Here is an 18,483-nt window from a genome sequence, read left to right as displayed (position 1 = left end):
CCATCGCTTCTTCAGCCCATGTCATGCCCGATTTGCCCCTTTTATGCGGCCAAACAGAAGCTGCTTGGGCATGCTGTAGCTGGGCATGCAGGCTACATGACCCATACAATGCAGCCTTGCCTGCTGGAGGAGCTCGCGGATGGGAATGTGTCCAGATCTTTCGAGGATTTGTGAGCTCCTCACACAATCCAGCCTGGTTAAACCCAGGATGGATCGTAGGCATGCCAGCCTGAATGTTTCTAACCGGCTCAGATGTTCCATTCGGGGGGTCCGTGTTTCGCAAGCGTAGAGAAGGGAAGGCATGACTGTGGCCGAGAAGACCTGCAGCTTCGTGTGGAGTGACACACAGTGTTGCGCAGCCGATGAAAAGATAATGCTGCTGGACTGATTCTGAGTGAGACCTCTGCTGTCAAACCGGAGCTGGTCAGAAGAACACTGCCCAGGTATGGAAACCTCTCCACTGTCTCCACAACTGCTCCATCACCAATGGAGAGGTGAGGGGATGGAGTTTTTGATGGCATAACATATCCAGGCAGGTGCTTAGTTTTGGTGGGGCTGATGGTAAGGCCCCACCTCTTAGTGGCAAGCTCCAGGTTCAGGAGCAGCACCTCCAACTCCTCCTAAGAGTGAGCAGCAATCATCAGATCATCAGCATACGTAGCATGGATGACCAATAGGGAGCCATTCCTCGACCGCACCTGGGCATCGATCAGCTTCCCATTGTATCTGTACCAGATGGAAAGTCCTCCGGTACAGCCATCGAAGGTTAAGTAATGTGGGAGCCAGAGGACATCCCCGTCGCACCCCAAGGTGAACAGGGAATGGCTTCGTCTCCCGGCCATGTAGTTTTACCGGGGCCTGCTCACCATCATGAAGGTCCTTAATGATTGTGAGCAGAGAGTCAGGGACTCCGAAAGCAGGAAGAACAACCCAGAGCCCAGGCCTACTGATGGTATCATAGGCCCTGAGCAGGTTAATAAAGCAGAGATGAAGGTCTTGTTGGAATTCCCTCCAACTCTGCTGTCGCAGAAAGACAGAGAATATGGCATCTTTCTGTGTTGTATTACATCACATTTCGATATTTTGCTAGGTTATTTAATTTTCGTGTGCCTGTCTCCTAATTTTCAATTTTGCGTGCCCGTTCCACATTGTCATCTTACTTGCAACAGGAGTACGTGGCCGCACACTCATTGATATGCTAATTCTCTCTGCCCCCCTCTCCCTCTCTCCGTCCCCGCCCCCCCTCTCTATATTTAAGGGACCGTCACAGAAACGACCCCTCTCTTTGTGCCGATGTGTGTCCTCTCTCTGTGTGCCGTTGTGATGTCTGTATGCTTGTATGTCTGTCTATAGTTTTCTAGTTAGATTTTTGTTGCTATTTCTTTTATACCTGATGATGATTGCTTGTGTTGCAATCGAAACGTCGTAATATGTTATTTTAATTTATTATTTTATTTTTAGACGTGACTTAACCGAAAAGAACCAAAGAATAATTCCTGCAGTCATGAAAGCTCCTAAATTAAGATTAATATGGCATCTGTGCAGGACCACACTGGTCTGGAACTGCATTGGGGCTCCATAAATCTCTCCTCAGCGTGTTTGGCAAGGCGAAGTTGAATCATTCGTTGCAGGACCTTTCCCGGCACACTGAGAAGAGCGATGTCCCTGTCGTTGTTAGTCAGTGCGGTTCCCCCTCTTAAAGCGAGGGACCACCAGGGCATCCTTCCAATCCTACGGAACCCGTCCAGTGGTACAGACAGTTGTGATGATGTCATGTAGGGCAGTCTGCACACAGATGCCACCCTCCCTCAGCATTTCTCTGCCTGGTGCTTTTTGTGGTCTCATACTTCGGATCGCCCCTCGCACTTCCTCCACAGATGGCACCTCAGCCAACCACTCAGAAGGGGGGTGGCTACTTCTGCCAATATTTGAGGCACGACAGCCTTAGCAGGATTGTCCCCACCTTGCGCCATGATGTTGTCTGGGCTGAGGGAATTCCCCTCCCCCAAGACCTCACAAAAATCCTCTGCAAACCTGCAAACCTGTTCCTGGGGGTCGGAGATCAGATTACCGTTCTTTCCCTTAAAGATGGTTATAGGTGAGGCGCTGCAAGTTACTTTTTTGATGGAATTAAATAGTGATTTGTGATTGCGGGCTACTGAGACAGATTGCTCCTCAGCAACCAGCGCCCACCACTCATCCTTGTAGCCCCGCACCGATCTCCGAACCTCTGAGTGAAGGCTGTGGTAAGCCTCCTCATTCTCCGATGTTGGATGTTTTAGACAACGGGAGTGGGCCTGTCGTTTTCTCTCAACCAGCCAGAACACCTCCTCCTTCATCAGCCAGGGTCTCTGGGGAGGTTTGGACCGCATACCCAATGCAGCCATTGCAGCTGCATGAGTCACCGTCCTGAACCTCTCCCATTTCCCCTCAGCATCAGAAGGAAGGGGGGACGATGTCAACCCCAGCTGCAAGCGATGTTAAAATTCCTGCTTGCAACTATCCTCAGCTAGCTGAGACCAGGCCACGCAGAGATATACACATGCACAGAGACACACACACACACGCACAGAGATGCACACACAGAGATAGACATGCACACACAGAGATACACAGGCACACAGAGATGCACAATCACACAGAGACACACAGGCACACAGACACACAGAGATACACAGAGATACATACAGAGACACATACAGAGACACACAGAGACATGCAAACAGATACACACACAAAGACACAAAAAAGGCAAAGATCCCCATTATAGTCTTAACAGACTGTTGGGGCAAGTACTGCTAACAAGCAGTACTTTTGAAGGCCTTCATGGGACACGACATTGAGGTGGGTAGCCAGAAACACATCCTGGCCGCATTTGTCTCCCTAGTGGCGATGTTTACACACCGCACCAGGCACTAATGTGAGGCTGAGTCGACTTAGGGGAGGCCCAGGACCGGTTTAGATAATCGTCACTGGTGTTGACCGTGAGCGGGAATCCAACTCGGGTCACCGGGTTCATAGCACAGTGTAGCGAAGTGTATCGCTTACCGCCACCACCACCAACGCAACCACCACCGCCTCCACCACCGCCACCACCCCCACCACGACCACCACTACCCCCGCCACCACCACCTCCACCACCACTGCCTCCACCATCACCATGACCATGGCGAGATGGAATTCCGCTCGTGACGCGTGAGTGATTTGGTTCGAGTTGGGGTGCACAGTTTGGGGAGGTGGTGACGGTGGTGGTGGTGGTGGTGGTGACGGTGGTGGTGGTGGTGACGGTGGTGGTGGTGACGGTGGTAGTGGTGGGGGTGGTGGGGGCGGCGACGGTGGTGACAGTGGTGGTGGGGGCGGTTGGTGGTGGTGATGGAAGTTGAGGTGGTGGTGGTGACGGTAGTGGTCGCCGAATTCGTAGCACAGTACGCTAACCGCTACAATTTTGCACCAACCAACCAACCGCCATTTGCCACGAAGTGGCGGTGACGTCACCACAACGCTTGTGCCAGGCTTTGTGCACTTTGAGGCCACGTGAAGTGTCGAATGACCGCTGGCACGAGGTCACGGGGCAGACCCAGATGCCAAGGGTCGACTGACTGAGATGACTGCCCGATGCACCACCGGTGCCCCCTACTATGCCAACTTGCTGTGTTTTAGCCACCCGGCGCTCTGCTCGTTGTTGTGAGTCACTCATCCACCCAGTCACTCATCCACCCAGTCACTCATTAACCCAGTCACTCATTCGCCCGGTCACTCACCCACCTAGTCACTCACCCAATCAGTCACTCAAGATCTCACTCACTTACCTAGTCACTCATCCATCTGTCAATGAGCCAGTTACACAGTCCACCTCTAGGTCACCTCACCAGCCCTCCCACTATCGTCGCTGTCTCTAAGCCCTCGCAACAACCCACGACCTCATGTGTACCAGGCGAGGAAGTCAACATCCACGACAACGCGGCCAAACTCTGATCCTCCTCCTCTCTATCCCTTCCTCCTCCCCCTCCTCCCCCTCCTCCTTCCTCCTCTCCCCTCCTCCTCAACCTCTTCCTTCCCCCCTCCCCCCTCACCTCCTCCTCCTCCCAGCCTCCTCTCTGATGAGTGACACAGTGGCCATGCTGAACTTCTTCCCGGATGCGGGAGAGACCAAGTCCGCCAAGGGGGCGGAGGCGTTGACTCAGAAAGGGGAGTTCATCTTTGTGGTGGACTGCTCCGGCAGCATGGAATGCCCCATGGTCAATGACGGCAGCGGAGGGAGGGAGACTCGCATCCACAGCGCCAAGGTGGGAAAATCGCTGTGGGGCTCTGTGTGTGTGTGGGGGTCTCTGTGTACGTGTGTGTAGGTCTCTGTGTACGTGTGTGTGTGGGTCTTTGTGAGTGTGGGTCTCTGTGTGGTGAGTCTGTGGGGCTCTATATGTGTGTGGGGGTCTCTGTGTGTTTGTGTGTAGGCCTGTGTGTGTGTGTGGGGGTCTCTGTGTTTTTGTGTGTGTGGGTCTATGTATATCTGTGTGTGTGGGTCTCTGTGTATGTGTGTGTGTGGGTCTATGTGTATCTGTGTGTGTGGGTCTCTGTGTGGTGAGTATGTGGGGCTCTATGTGTGTGTGTGGGGCTCTATGTGTGTGTGTGGGTCTCGGTGTGTTTGTGTGTGGGTATCTGTGTGTGTGTTGTGTGTGGGTCTCTCTGTATGATGTAGGTCTCTCTGTATGATGTGGGTCTCAGTGTGGTGAGTCTATGGGGCTCTATGTGTGCGTGTGGGTCTCTATGTGTTTGTGTGTAGGTCTCTGTGTGTGCGTGTGGGTCTCTATCCCGGGATAGAGTCATCTTGTTGAGTGACTTCAATGCCCTAGTCAGTCATGATGCTGGCACCTGGTCTGGAGTGATTGGAAGGCATGCGCCAGATCAGCTCAATAACAACGGTAGGAGGCTGATAGATTTTTGTGCAGCCCATGGGCTTGTAATTACCAACACGCTGTTCTGGCATCGGCGCATCCACACAACATCATGGATGCATGCCGGGTCCAAGCAAGAACATCTGCTGGACTACATAGTGACGGATCAGCGGATGCGAGCCCATGTCCTTGACACCAGGACCTACCGTGGAGCTGATCTGCCCTCTGACCATCGACTTGTCATCTGTAAAATGCGCCTGCCATTCTTCCACTCCGGTGGTGGGTGTACACCCAAGACCCAATTCCAACCCAAAGTGGCCTGGTCTCAGTTAGCTGATGAAAGTTGCAAACGAGAATTTTATCATCGTTTGCGGCTGGGGTTGGCATCATCCCCCACTCCTGATTTTGAGGGTAAATGATCGAGGTTTAGGACTGTGACTCATGCACCTGCAATGGCTGCTTTGGGTACGCGGTCCAGACCACCCCAGAGACCCTGGCTGACAGAGGAGGTGTTCAGGATGGTTGAGAAAAAGCGACAGGCCCACTCTAATTGTCTACAGCATCCCACGTCAGAGAATGAGGAGGCTTACCGCAGCCTTCGCTCGGAGGTTCGGAGAGCCGTGAGGCACTGCAAGGATAGGTGGTGGTCGCGGGTTGCTGAGGAGATGGAAGCCTCTGTGGCTCGCGATCACAAATCATTCTTCAACTCCATCAAAAAAGTAACCTGCAGCGCCACACCTATTACCATCATTAGGGGAAAAACGGTGATCCAATCTCCGACCCCCAAGAACAGGTTTGCAGATTTGCTGAGAATTTCTGTGAGGTCCTGGGGGAGGGGAAATCCCTCAGCCTGGAAAACATTGTGGCACAAAGTGGGGATGACCCTGCTGAAGCTGCGGTGCCTGAAATATTGGAAGAAGTCAACCCCCTGTGAGTGGCTGGCTGAGGTGCCATCTGTTGAGGAAGTACTAAAGGCGATCCAGAGTCTGAGACCAGGAAAGGCACCGGGCAGATGGTGAGCGGGCCCGGGTAAAACTATGTGGCCGGGAGTCAGAGCCATTCCCTGTACACCTTGGGGTGCGACAGGGATGTCCTCTGGTTCCCACATTATTTAACATCTATTTTGACTACGTAGTGCGTGAAGCATTCATTAGCTGTACCGGGGTAATTTCCATTTGGTACAGATTAAATGGGAGGCTGATCGATGCCCGGGTGCAGTCAAGGGATGGCTCCCTATTGTCAACCACATTATGTATGCCGATGATTTGGTAATTGCTGCTCATTCAGAGGAGGAGTTGGAGGCGCTGCTGCTGAAACTGGAGTATGCCACTAAGAGGTGGGGCCTTACCATCAGTCCCACCAAAACTATGCACCTGCCTGGGTATTTTGTACCATCAGACCCTCCACCCCCACAACTCCCAGTTGGTGGTGGGGCAGTTGTGGAGAGAGTGGAGAGTTTCCCAGTCCTGGGCAGTGTGCTCATGACCGGCTCCAGTTTCACAGCAGAGGTCTCACTTCGAATCAGTCGAGCGGCAATGTATTTTTATCGGTTGTGTAACGCTGTGTGGAAGCTGCCTGGTCTGTCGCTCCACATGAAGCTTCGGCTCTTCTCGGCCATGGTCATTCCCTCCCTTCTCTACACTTGCAAAACGTGGACCCCCCTAATGGAACATCTTCGCCAGTAAGAAACATTTAGGCTGGGCTGCCTACGATCCTCCAGCAGGCAAAGCTGCATTGGCTGAGTCATGTAGCCAGCATGTCCAGCCACCGCATGCCTAAGCGGCTTTTGTTCGACCGGATAGAAGGGGCTAAACGGGCGCAGTACGGGCTAGAGAATGGATGGAGTGATGTGGTACAAGACAATGTGGAGCTGAGTGGACTTGCCAATGACTGGTACTGGCGGTGTCGAGATCAGCCTCTGTGAAGGAGGCTCGTGAAGGACGCAACTGGGCAGTTGGAGGGAGTCGCCCTCCAACAACAACGGAGGGCAGATAAGCGATGCTCACAACAACGAGCGGAGCGCGGTGGCTATTGTACAGCAAGTTGGCACAGTAGGGGGCACAGGTGGTGCATCAGACAGTGGTCTCAGTCATTCCGTGGTACCTGGGTCTGCCCCGTGATCTCCTGCGAGCGGGCGTTAGACACTTCACGTGGTCTCAACATGCACATTGCCTGGCATAAGCGCTTTTACCGCCACTTAGTGTCGAATGGAGGTTGTTGTTGTTGTGTGGGTCTCGGTGTTTGTGTGGGTCTCGGTGTGTATGTAGGTCTATGTGGTTCTCTGTGCGGTGATTCTCTGTGTCTGTGTGTGTGGGTCTCTATGTGGGTCTTTGTGTGTTGAGTCTGTGGGTCTCTGTTTGGCAAGTGTGTGGGTCTCTGTGTGTGTATTGGTCTCTATGTGGGTCTCTGTGTTGTGAGTCTGTGGAGCTGTGTGATGAGTCTGTGGGTCTGTGTGGTAAGTCTATGGGTCTTTGAGTGGTGAGTCTGTGGGTCTGTGTTTAGTGAGTCTATGGGTCTGTGGTAAGTATGTGGGTCTGTGCGGTGAGTCGTTGGGTCTGCTTGGTGAGTCTGTGGGTCTGTTTGGTGAGTCTGTGGGTCTGCGAGTGGTGAGTGTGGGTTTCTGTGTGTGTGCGTCTCTGTGTGTGTGTGGGTCTATGTGGGCCTCTGTGCGGTGAGTCTGTGGGTCTGTGTGGTGAGTCTGTGGGTCTGCGTGGTGTGGGTCTGGTGGTGAGTCTGTGGGTTTGTGTGGTACGTTTGTGGGTCTGTGTGGTGAGTCTATGGGTCTGTGTGGTGAGTCTGAGTCCTTTGCTTGCACCGTGTTAAACTGTGGCCTTCTTTCTTCTATGCTTTTCTCATGCTTCCCCCATGTAAATTTCATCCTTCCCCCATGTTAATTCCATGCTTCCCCCATGCTTCCCCAATGCTGCTCCCACATTAATGTCATATTTCCCCAATGATGCCCCCATATTAATTTCATGCTTCCCCCATGCCTACGCCATGTTAATTCCTTGCTCCCCCCCCCCCCCCCCTGCAGGAGACGCTGATGCTGCTGCTGAAGAGTCTGCCTCTCGGCTGCTTCTTCAACGTCTACGCATTTGGAAGCAGCTACAACAGCTTCTTCCCGTGAGCCTCCACCCTTAGCCCCCCGCAGCCCCCCCCCCCCCGTAGCCCCTCCCACATCCCCTAGCCCCTTACCCAGCCCCCTAGCACTCAGCCCCCCATGTTACTCAGACTCTGTATTTAGAGTGGAGGAGGAGGATGAATCCGATGAGCTATGAAGCTCTTATTCACAGATGACCATTCTTCCCCAGGGAGGGAGGAGGGAGTGTGGAGTGGGGAGAGAGTGTGGAGACAGGGAGGAAGTGTGGAGTGGGGAGGGAGGGTGGAGGCGGGGAGGGAGGGAGGAGTGAGTGGGGAGTGTGGAGGGAGGGAGAGGGGAGGAAAGGGAGGGAGGAGCAAGGGGGGGAGGGAAGGGAGTGGGACAGATGGAGGGAGCGAAGGGGAAGGGAGAGGCGGTTTGGAGGAGCGAGGGGAGTGGGGGCTGTGCATGCCATGGTGTAACCACCCCGGTGATGAGAGTTGACGTCTCGGTCCCACTTGCTGTACTCCCCCCCGCCCAGGGAGAGCCGTGAGTACTCGCAGGCGAGCATGGACGAGGCGCTGAAGCTCGTCAAGGGGATGAGCGCCAACTTGGGGGGCACCGAAATCCTGGAGCCGTTGGTGGCCATCTACCGCTCGGCATGCCGGCCGGAACACCCCCGGCAGGTGAGTGGCGCGGTCCAACCGCTACCTCCCCCACCCCCTCCTCCTCTCGCCATTCGGCAGTGCACTTGGGCCAGTCCATTGTGATCGACAACATTGTGGGGGGGTTTGGGGGTGGTTTTAGTGTCTTTAAGGGGTAACCCAAAATTACAAACGTCCCCCGGGTAGACACACAGATGCGCACAGAGGCGCACGTCAATATACACAACAACCGCCATTCGCCACTAAGTGGCGGTGATGTCACCACGACGCTTGTGCCAGGCTATGTGCACCTTGAGGCCACGTGAAGTGTCGAACGCCCGCTGGCAGGAGGTCACGGGGTAGACCCAGGTCCCACGGGTTGATTGACTGAGATGGCTGGCTGAAGCACCACCTGTGCCCCCTACTGTGCCAACTTGCTGTGCTGTAGCCACCCGGCGTTCTGCTCGTTGTTGTGAGCATCGCTCCTCCGCCCTCCGTTGTTGTTGGAGGGCGACTGCCTCCAACTGCCCAGTAGCGTCCTTCACGAGCCTCCTCCACTGAGGCCGATCTTGACACCGCTTGTACCAGTCATCGGCAAGTCCACTCAGCTCCACATCCTCCTGTACCACATCACACGATCTCTTTTCTAGCCCATGCCATGCCTGTTTAGCCCCCTCTATCCGGCCGAACAAAAGCTGTTTGGGCATGCCGTGATTGGGCATGCGGACTACATGGCCCAGCCAACGCAGCCTTGCCTGCCAGAGGAGCTCACCGATGGGACTTTGTCCAGATCTTTCGAGGATTTGTCAGCTCCTCACACAATCCAGCCTGGTTAAACCCAGGATTGATCGTAGGCAGGCCAATCTAAATGTTTCTAACCGGTGAAGATGTTCCATTATGGGGGTCCACGTTTCGCAAGCGTAGAGAAGGGAGGGAATAACCGAAGCTTCGTGTGGAGTGACAGACCAGGTAGCTTCCACACAGCGTTACGCAACCGATGAAAAAATAATGCCGCTCGACTAATTCGGAGTGAGACCTCTGCTGTTAAACCGGAGCCGGTCATGAGCACACTGCCCAGGTATGGGAAACTCTCCACTCTCTCCACAACTGCCCCATCACAGATTGGAAGTTGTGGGGGTGGAGTGTCCGATGGTACAAAATACCCAGGCACACACACACACGTACACACACACAAATACAAAGACAACATCCCCCGTATAGCCTGTAACAGACTGTAGGGGCAAGTGCTATTAGCGAGCACCTATGAAGGCCGGCACGTCACACGAGGGGGTGGGTGGCCAACACCACGCCTTTGTCTCCCCAGTGGCGATGTTTACACACCGCACCAGGTACTCATTTGAGGCTGAGTCGACCTCGGGGAGGCCCAGGACCGGTTTAGATAATCGTCACTGGTGTTGGCCGTGAGCGGGAATCGAACCCGGGTCGCCAACTTCGTAGTGCAGCGTTGCGCTAACCACTACACTACCGCTCTCCACACACACAACAACCGCCATTCGCCAATAAGTGGCGGTGACGTCACCACACACAAACACATGGAATTCGTTCACAGGCGTCATGTGTAACACTTGCACATGCACGCACGGAGTACGTGTACACGCACACACACAGAAGACGTAATTGATGTGATGTTATGATGTTATAGTTGACGGTATTGTGATGTGATGTCATAGTTGATGGTGTTTTGATGTTGTGATGTCATAGTTGACGGTGTTGTGATGTCATAGTTGATGGGGTTGTGATGTCAGAGTGAATGGTGTTGTGATGTTGTGATGTCATAGTTGATGGTGCTGACTGATGGAGAAGTCTCCAACACCCGTGATGTCATCAGCCTGGTGAAGAAGAACGCAAGCAAGCATCGGTTAGACTCACTCACTACTCACTAGTTCACTCACTCAGCTACTCACTCAGCTGCTCATTCAACTACTCAATCTTTGTTTTCAATTGAGTATAATAGTGCAGTAGTGTAGTGTAGTGTCTAGTAGTGCAGTAGTGTAGTGTATAGTCGTGTAGTGTATTGTAGTGGTTAGTGGTGTAGGTAGTGTGTAGCGGTGTAGTGTATAGTGTGTCATAGTGTAGTGTGTAGTAGTGTGGCGTGTAATAGTGTGTAGTAGTGTAGCGTGTAGTAGTGTGGCGTGTAGTAGTGTAGTGTAGCATGTAGTAGTGTGGTGTGTAGTAGTGTAGTAGTGTAGTGTAGCGTGTAGTGTGTAGTAGTGTAGTGTGTAGTAGTGTAGTGTAGCATGTAGTAGTGTAGTGTAGCATGTAGTAGTGTGGTGTGTAGTGTAGCGTGTAGTGTGTAGTAGTGTAGTGTGTAGTAGTGTAGTGTAGCGTGTAGTAGTGTAGTGTGTAGTAGTGTAATGACTTGGACAACTGGATACGTGGAGCCTCTTTATTTAAGACACAGTGACTATACTAGGCCCGGACTTAGTTCTTCAATCTGTGTGTGCGTCTCTGTGTGTCTGTATGTGCGTGTCTGCGTGTCTGTGTGTGTGTCGGTGTGTGTCTGTGTGTGTCTGTCTGTGTATCTGTGTGTGTCTGTGTGTCAATGTGTCTGTAGCTGCTTCTCCTTTGGAATCGGTGACGGTGCCTCCACGGAGCTGATCAAGGGGATCGCCGCCAGCGGAGGAGGGACGGCCGAGTTCATCACCGGCAAGGAGCGCCTGCAGGGCAAGGTGAGCGCTGTGCGTCCCTAGGTCTGCTCAGACTGAAAACCGCGAACACGGAGACCCTTCACCTGAGACAGTGCCACTCGGATGCCCGGGTTCTGGGCGTCTCTCTCTGTATCTGTCTTCTGTCTCTATGACAGACATCCAGAGGGCTGTCTGTCTCTGTGTCTCTGTCTTGGTATCTCTCTGTCTGTGTCTCTCTCACTGTTTCTCTCTGTGTCTCTCTGTCTCTCTCTCTGTGTCTGTCTCTTTCTGTGTCTCTGTGTCTCTATCTCTCTCCGTTTCGACCTCGGGGGAGGCCCAGAACCGGTTCGGTTCATTTCCCGCTCACGGCGACCATCATTGACGATTATCGGAACCTCCCTCCCCCTCTCCCTCCCTCCCCCTCTCCTTCCCTCCCTCTCCTCCCTCCCTGCTACCCTCTGCCTTTATCTCACCCTCCCTCTCCCTCCATCTCCCTCCGTCTCCGCGCCCACCACCCCAGGTGCTGAAGGCCCTGAAGTGCGCTCTCCAGCCCACGCTGACCTCCGTGTCACTCTCCTGGAGCCTCCCCCCGGGCCTGTCGGCCATCGTGGTGCCCGAGGTGCCGCGCAGCATCTTCTTGGGCCAGCGAACCATCCTCTACGCACAACTCGCTGGCACCGTGAGACCACACGCAACACGCGGGGACACGGGGACACGGGGACAAGTCTAATTGAGCGTCAGGAGGGGCCGGGTTTCAGGGTCAGAGTCTGGAGTGAGACTTAGGGTTCTAGATTTGAAGCTTTCGTGACTGCAAAGATTCATACTCTTAGTTATTTCGGTAAAGTCACGTAGGTAAAAAATTAACTTAAAATGAATAAAAATATTTCGATTTAAAGCTTTCGTGACTGCAGGGCTTCATCTTCTTGGTTCTTTCGGTAAAGTCACGTAGAAGGGAAGTAATAAAATAATAAAAATAAAACATAATAAAACAATTCTCACGACGTTTCGGCTACAACGCAAGCAGCCGTCTTCAGGTGAAGAATGAGACATTATCAAGCTAGGAGCTTATATAGGTGTAGCGAGGAGGAGCGCCTTAACAAAAGAATGTGCATATGAAGAGGAATTTAGCATATTAATGGGTAATGCGTAGGAGGTGGGCGGAGGGGTTTCAAAGTCCTATTATGCCCATGCATTATGCAGGATCAACAGCACCACGGGGGGGCGCAAGGAATAGCGTTAATAAAGGAAAGAAATGTTAATGATATGTAGCTGCATTTATGCAGCTACATATCATTAACATGTCCATGCAGCTACATGCAGCTACATTTATTACTTCCCTTCTACGTGACTTTACCGAAAGAACCAAGAAGATGAATAAAAATAAAATAAAAATCACGACGTTTCGGAGGCAACACAAGTCTCCGTCATCAGGTGGGACCGTCACAGCCAGATTTTCTGCATCAAGTGAGGCAGGGATTCAAGATGCAAGCCCTTAAATACAAGTTGAGGGGGGAGGAGAGGGGGGGGGGAGCTTATCAGAATGTGGTAGCCAATGAATGGAACGTATGGGGAAGGGGGGGGGGCTAAAAGAAGGCACGAAATTCTCGTAGGCGTCGGCGACGTGGACGTGTTTGTGCGCAAGTGACTATTGTTGCACATGCTAACGTATTGGACGAGGAGGGGGGGGGGGCTAAAAGAGAGTACGGGGTGCAAGTGTACGTGGACATGTCTATGTACAAGCACCTGTTGATACACATGATAGAAAAGAACGAAAATGTCCATGTTTATACCAGTGTTGGCTGACAATAAAGAGAGTACTGTTAAACACTGGGGATGTTAACACTCGGTAAAGTAAAATAGTGCCTGTTAGATAAGATGGTCCAAAAATGTGTAGTTAAATCTTTTTTACATGGTTAATAACATCTTTCCAATGATTACTAAGTTTGTACCCATCATCACGGTTGAAATTATGTCGGTGTTTGTATATCTGAATGGCTTCGTGTACAAATCTTTCATGGTAGCCAGAGGGTTTGCAGAGCACCTTAGTCTCGGAAAAAACAATGCTCTAGTTAGGCATTGCCTCACCAACACTTATATTACCTGGAATGGCACCTTCTACAAACAGAATTAGGGTACCCCTATGGGCTCCCCCTTGTCACCAGTGATAGCCAACATGTTCATGGAAAAGTTTGAATCAGACGCCATCCAGACATCCACCCTGCGTCATTCCCTGTGGAAGAGGTATGTGGATGACACTTTCGTCATTTGGCCACATGGCCTCCCAGCATTGATCCACTTCTTGGACCACATCAATTCCAGACACCCATCCATCAGATTCACCATGGAAGTGGAGAAAGATGGCAAACTACCATTCTTAGACATTCTGTTTGAGAGGAGACCTGACGGATCCTTGGGACATTCTGTCTACAGGAAAACCACCCACACAGATTCCTACTTGAAGCCGGATTCCCACCACCACCCATCTCAAAAGAATTATCTCATCAAGACGCTATACAACAGAGCTCATGGCATTTCTGACCAACACCACCTGGCCAGTGAATTAAGACATATACATCGGGCCCTCAGGATGAACGGATATTCTGAACGCACCATCCGCCAAGCTGTTTCTCCCACCATACAGAAACAACCAATTGAAACTCCCATCAAAACTATCATGTTGCCATACATAGCAGGCGTGACCAAAAATATCTCCAAAATTCTAAACAAACATAAGATCCAAGTCTGATTCAGTACAGTACATAAAATCCGTGATCTAATTCCATCTGGGAAGGATATCATCCCTGACTTGCAATACCCTGGAGTCTATAAACTGAGTTGCAGCTGTGGTGACTGTTACATTGGGGAAACGAAACGTGATGTCTCTGATCGTGTCCGCGAGCACAAGTCGGATTTGAAACATGGCAAAATTGAGTCTTCCGCCGTTGTCGATCATTGCTACAACGCGGTGGGCTCTCATGATATTGTTTTTTTCCGAGACTAAGGTGCTCTGCAAACCCCCTGGCTACCATCAAAGGTTTGTACACGAAGCCATTCAGATATACAAACACCGACATAATTTCAACCGTGATGATGGGTACAAACTTAGTAATCATTGGAAAGATGTTATTAACCATGTGAAAAATATTTAACTACGCATTTTTGGACCATCTTATCTGACAGGCACTATTTTACTTTACCGAGTGTTAACATCCCCAGTGTTTAACAGTACTCTCTTTATTGTCAGCCAACACTGGTATAAACATGGGAATTTTCGTTCTTTTCTATCATGTGTATCAACAGGTGCTTGTACATAGACACGTCCACGTACACTTGCACCCCGTACTCTCTTTTAGCCCCCCCCTCCTCGTCCAATACGTTAGCATGTGCAACAATAGTTACTTGCGCACAAACACGTCCACGTCGCCGACGCCTACGAGCACTTCGTGCCTTCTTTTAGCCCCCCCCCCCCCCCTCTCGATACGTTCCATTCATTGGCTACCACATTTTGATAAGCTCCCCCCCCTCTCCTCCCCCGTCAACTTGTATTTAAGGGCTTGCATCTTGAATCCCTGCCTCACTTGATGCAGCAAATCTGGCTGTGACGGTCCCACCTGATGACAGAGACTTGTGTTGCCTCCGGAACGTCGTGATTTTTATTTTATTTTTTATTCATTTTAAGTAAATTTTTTACCTACGTGACTTTACCGAAAGAACTAAGAGTATGAGACTTAGGGTGACCGGGTCTCTGGGTCAGAGTGAGACTTGGGGTGATCGGGTCACGGGGTCAGTTTGATTCTCAGGGTCAGAGTGAGACTCAGGTAGGCACCGGGTCTCTGGGTTAGGCTCCCGGACTGAGCCTCTCGTCTCTGCAGGCTCTGGCTGCCCCATGGCAGGGCGAGGCACTGCTGAAGTACTCCCTGCATGGGGAGTCCGTGGAGAACCGGGTTCCCGTCACCAGCCAGACCGCCAACCCCGGCGAGTCCCGGTACGTAGCCCCTCTCGTTCACCCACCCACTCATTCACCCACCCGCTTGTTCACCCAACCAATCATTCACTCGCTCATTCACCCACCCACCCACTCATTCACCCACCCGCTTGTTCACCCACCCGCTCATTCACCACTCGTTCGCCCACCCGCTCGTTCACCCACTCATTCACCCACCGACCCACCAATAAAGATGTTCAAAACAGGTGGCTGCCAGAGCAGCAACAAACGAGCCAGCAGCATTTTATAGTCCATAATAAGAGGTATAAATGTGTACTTACACCCACCACCACCCGACACAGCCAATCAGTGAGGTTTGTGACATAAACAAAACGTGCCAATTCGTTACTAGTACAGCACTACACCGGTTGTGGGTTGGAGAGTAAACCCACAACAGCGTTTATAATTGGAGTACCCGTGTGACGTTTCGCCGGTAATTACAACAACAACAACAACAACCGGCATCATCATCAGGCGGACAGCCTCCGAGTTGTGGCGAAATCCTCCTCCTGTTTCATTTTTAAATAGATGTCCTGGGATAAATGTGATGTCGTCACCTTGTGAGCCAGTCAGGTGCGAAGGCTAGAGGTGGTGGGGGGGGGGTTAATGTAGTCATGCAAATTGCAATGGATATCAATTACAATGGATAACATTACTAATTGGCTGTGTCAGTTGGTGGCGGGTTTAATGACACATTTACGCGATCTTACCCAAAAACCTCGATTATGGATAATATTGGTCACTAAAGCCTCCTAGATGTTAAGCATTTTACAGCCCAACAAAGGCTGCCTTGAATATGGACCCCACGAGGCTTTCCAAGCACCCCGCTGGCCACAGCACGGCTCGCCGAGCAGCCCGCGCAGGCTCCGGCCTGGGTGTAGGCCTCACGGTCACCCAGGGAGCCACGTGAAGGCTGCTGAAGGAAGTTGAGCGTGCTTGCCCACACACCATGGTGCACGGCCATGAGACCGCTGATCACGTGGAGTCGGGGTGGAGGCAGCTGTCCATATCTGGCAAACCCAGGGAACAGCAGCTCAGGCAGACCCAGGGAGAGACTCAGGGAGCGGTTCTCAGGCTCAGAGTGAGTGAGCCTCTGCAACCCCTACACCGTAACCTTTCCCAGTGCCACCCTGCACTGGCTCGCAGCCAAGGCGATGATCCGCCACCTCGTGTCGGGTCCCAACGCCCCCGACTCTACGCCGGCGCCTGGAGACGCGGAGCAGCAGAAGAAGAATGAGGAGGAGGAGGCGGAGGCCAAGTCTCGCCGGGAGCGAGTGGTGGCGCTGAGCGTGGAGTCGGGCGTCGTGTCCCCCTACACGGCCTTCGTCGGAGTGGACACCGACTCCCGCCAGCCACTAGGGGCCGCCATGCAGGAGCGCCCCACCCCACGCCATCACTTCTTTGGTGGTTCAGGTTAGAATGCGGGGGGGCGGGGGAGTGTGGGTGGGAGGCTTTATGTGGTCGGTCTGTAGGTCGATGGTACGGTCGGTCAGCGTGTGGGTCAGTCAGTCTGTGGGTATGTCAGTTGGTCACTGTGTCTGATGGTATGTCAGTCAATCGGTGTGTTGTATGTCTCTCTGTGGATATGTCAGTCGGTCTGTCTGTGGGTCTGTGGTAGGGTCTGTGAGCCTGTGGGTCAGTCAGTCAGTGGTTATGTCCATCAGTCAGTTGTTGTTTCTGTCTGTGGGTATATGCCAGTCATTTGGAGTTTCTGTCTCTCAGCCTGACTTGATTTTTGTCATTTACTCAATTGCTGTCTCTGTCGGTCTGCCTAGTCGGTTGGATAGCTAGTCGTTTGGTCTGTTAATCAGTATTGGTCGGACGGTCTGTCAGTCAGTCAGTCTGATAGTCGGTGTGTTAGTCGGTCGGTGTTTTAGCCGGTTTGGTGTGTCAGTCAGTCGGTGTTTCAGTCGAAAATCGCGAATGAACAATGGCAACGACCCCCCCCCCTCCTCCACGGTTGGCGGCACAGTCGGGGGGGGGGGGGGCAACGGTAGCGGGCGGCGTGGGCACGGCTTGGGGGCCGGCGTGGGCTCGGCATGGAGGGTGGCGTGGGGGGTGACGTGGGGACGCTAAGCGGCGCCGTGGTTGCCGTTTCAGGTTTCGGCGTGGTGTGTGACTCGTCGTCGTATAGTATGGACGTAGTGGACGCAGGTGGGTGCAGTTGTGCAGTTGCGGATTTGACGGCGGTGGTGGTGGTGGCGGCGGTGGTGGTGGGCACGGAACAAATCAAAAATGAAAACCGCTCACGGAGCCACACGTGCACGGTGCGCACACGCTTTGGCCCAGAGTGGTGAGGACAACGACAACGTGGTGAGGATGAGGACCGCGCAGTGAGAACGACGATGACACAGTGACGATGACGGTGTGGTGATGACGACAATGCGTTGAGGACTACGACGATTCGGTGAGGACGACATGGTGAGGATGACGCGGTGAGGACGACGACGATGCGGTGAGGCGTCACCGGCGTGGCACTCGCTGGCACGGGATGATCGCTTGCCGGTAGCGGACAACGTCAGAGGTGTAAGAGGGAGGTGGAGCGAGGCGGAGGTCCCCCGGTACCCCCCCCCAGTGTTCTCGCTGTGCGTTTTGCAGCACCCATGCATGGCGGGGAGTAGAGGTGTTTGCTGGATCCTCCACTGTCTGCTGCCACGAGTGCGTACACGGCTCTGATGCCACCCTGAATCCACGTTTCAGCAACTGCAAAATAGACGCAGGCACACACAGACACACAGACACACAGATACACATGCATACAGACGAACCCAACAACAACCGGCATTCACTACTAAGTAGCGGTGACGTCACCACGGCGCTTGTGCCAGGCTATGTGCACATTGAGGCCACGTGAAGTGTCGAATGCCCGCCGGCAGGAGGTCATGGGGCAGACCCAGGTGCCGCGGGTCGACTGACTGGCCGATGCACCACCTGTGCCCCCTACTGTGCCAACTTGCTGTGTTTTAGCCGCCCAGCCCTCCGCTCGTTGTTGTGAGCATCACTCTTCTGCCCTCCATTGTTGTTGGAGGGCGACTACCTTCAACTGCCTAGTAGCACTCTTCATGAGCCTCCTCCACAGAGGCCGATCTTGACACCGCTGGTACCAGTCATTGGCAAGTCCACTCAGCTGCACATCCTCCTGTACCACATCACGCCATCTCTTCTGTAGCCCATGCCGCACCCGTTTATCCCCCTTTATCCGGTCTAACAAAAGCTGTTTAGGCATGCAGTGGCT

At 52.9% G+C, this 18,483-nt stretch overlaps 1 protein-coding gene across 7 annotated transcripts in view; it reads left to right on the top strand.

The window, feature by feature from the left end:
* Positions 1–18,483, top strand: part of LOC144948272 (von Willebrand factor A domain-containing protein 5A-like) — a 40,620-nt gene that overhangs the window by 10,931 nt on the left and 11,206 nt on the right. For 4 of the 7 annotated variants that reach the window (XM_078877699.1, XM_078877700.1, XM_078877697.1 and 1 more), the window contains exons 7-15: positions 4,090–4,286; positions 7,927–8,015; positions 8,513–8,657; positions 10,415–10,494; positions 11,191–11,305; positions 11,784–11,942; positions 15,136–15,248; positions 16,372–16,661; positions 17,349–17,402. In XM_078877699.1, the coding sequence (XP_078733825.1) occupies positions 4,090–4,286; positions 7,927–8,015; positions 8,513–8,657; positions 10,415–10,494; positions 11,191–11,305; positions 11,784–11,942; positions 15,136–15,248; positions 16,372–16,661; positions 17,349–17,402 (1,242 nt within the window). The remainder of the gene's footprint in view (positions 1–4,089; positions 4,287–7,926; positions 8,016–8,512; positions 8,658–10,414; positions 10,495–11,190; positions 11,306–11,783; positions 11,943–15,135; positions 15,249–16,371; positions 16,662–17,348; positions 17,403–18,483) is intronic. The other 3 variants (XM_078877701.1, XM_078877698.1, XM_078877703.1) reach the window with 1 other exon arrangement.

This window comes from Lampetra fluviatilis, chromosome 48 (genome assembly GCF_964198595.1).
Source record: "Lampetra fluviatilis chromosome 48, kcLamFluv1.1, whole genome shotgun sequence".
Taxonomy (NCBI): Eukaryota; Metazoa; Chordata; class Hyperoartia; order Petromyzontiformes; family Petromyzontidae; genus Lampetra; species Lampetra fluviatilis.
Note: the sequence above shows the minus strand (reverse complement) of the source record. Positions and strands in the feature narration are given on the sequence as shown.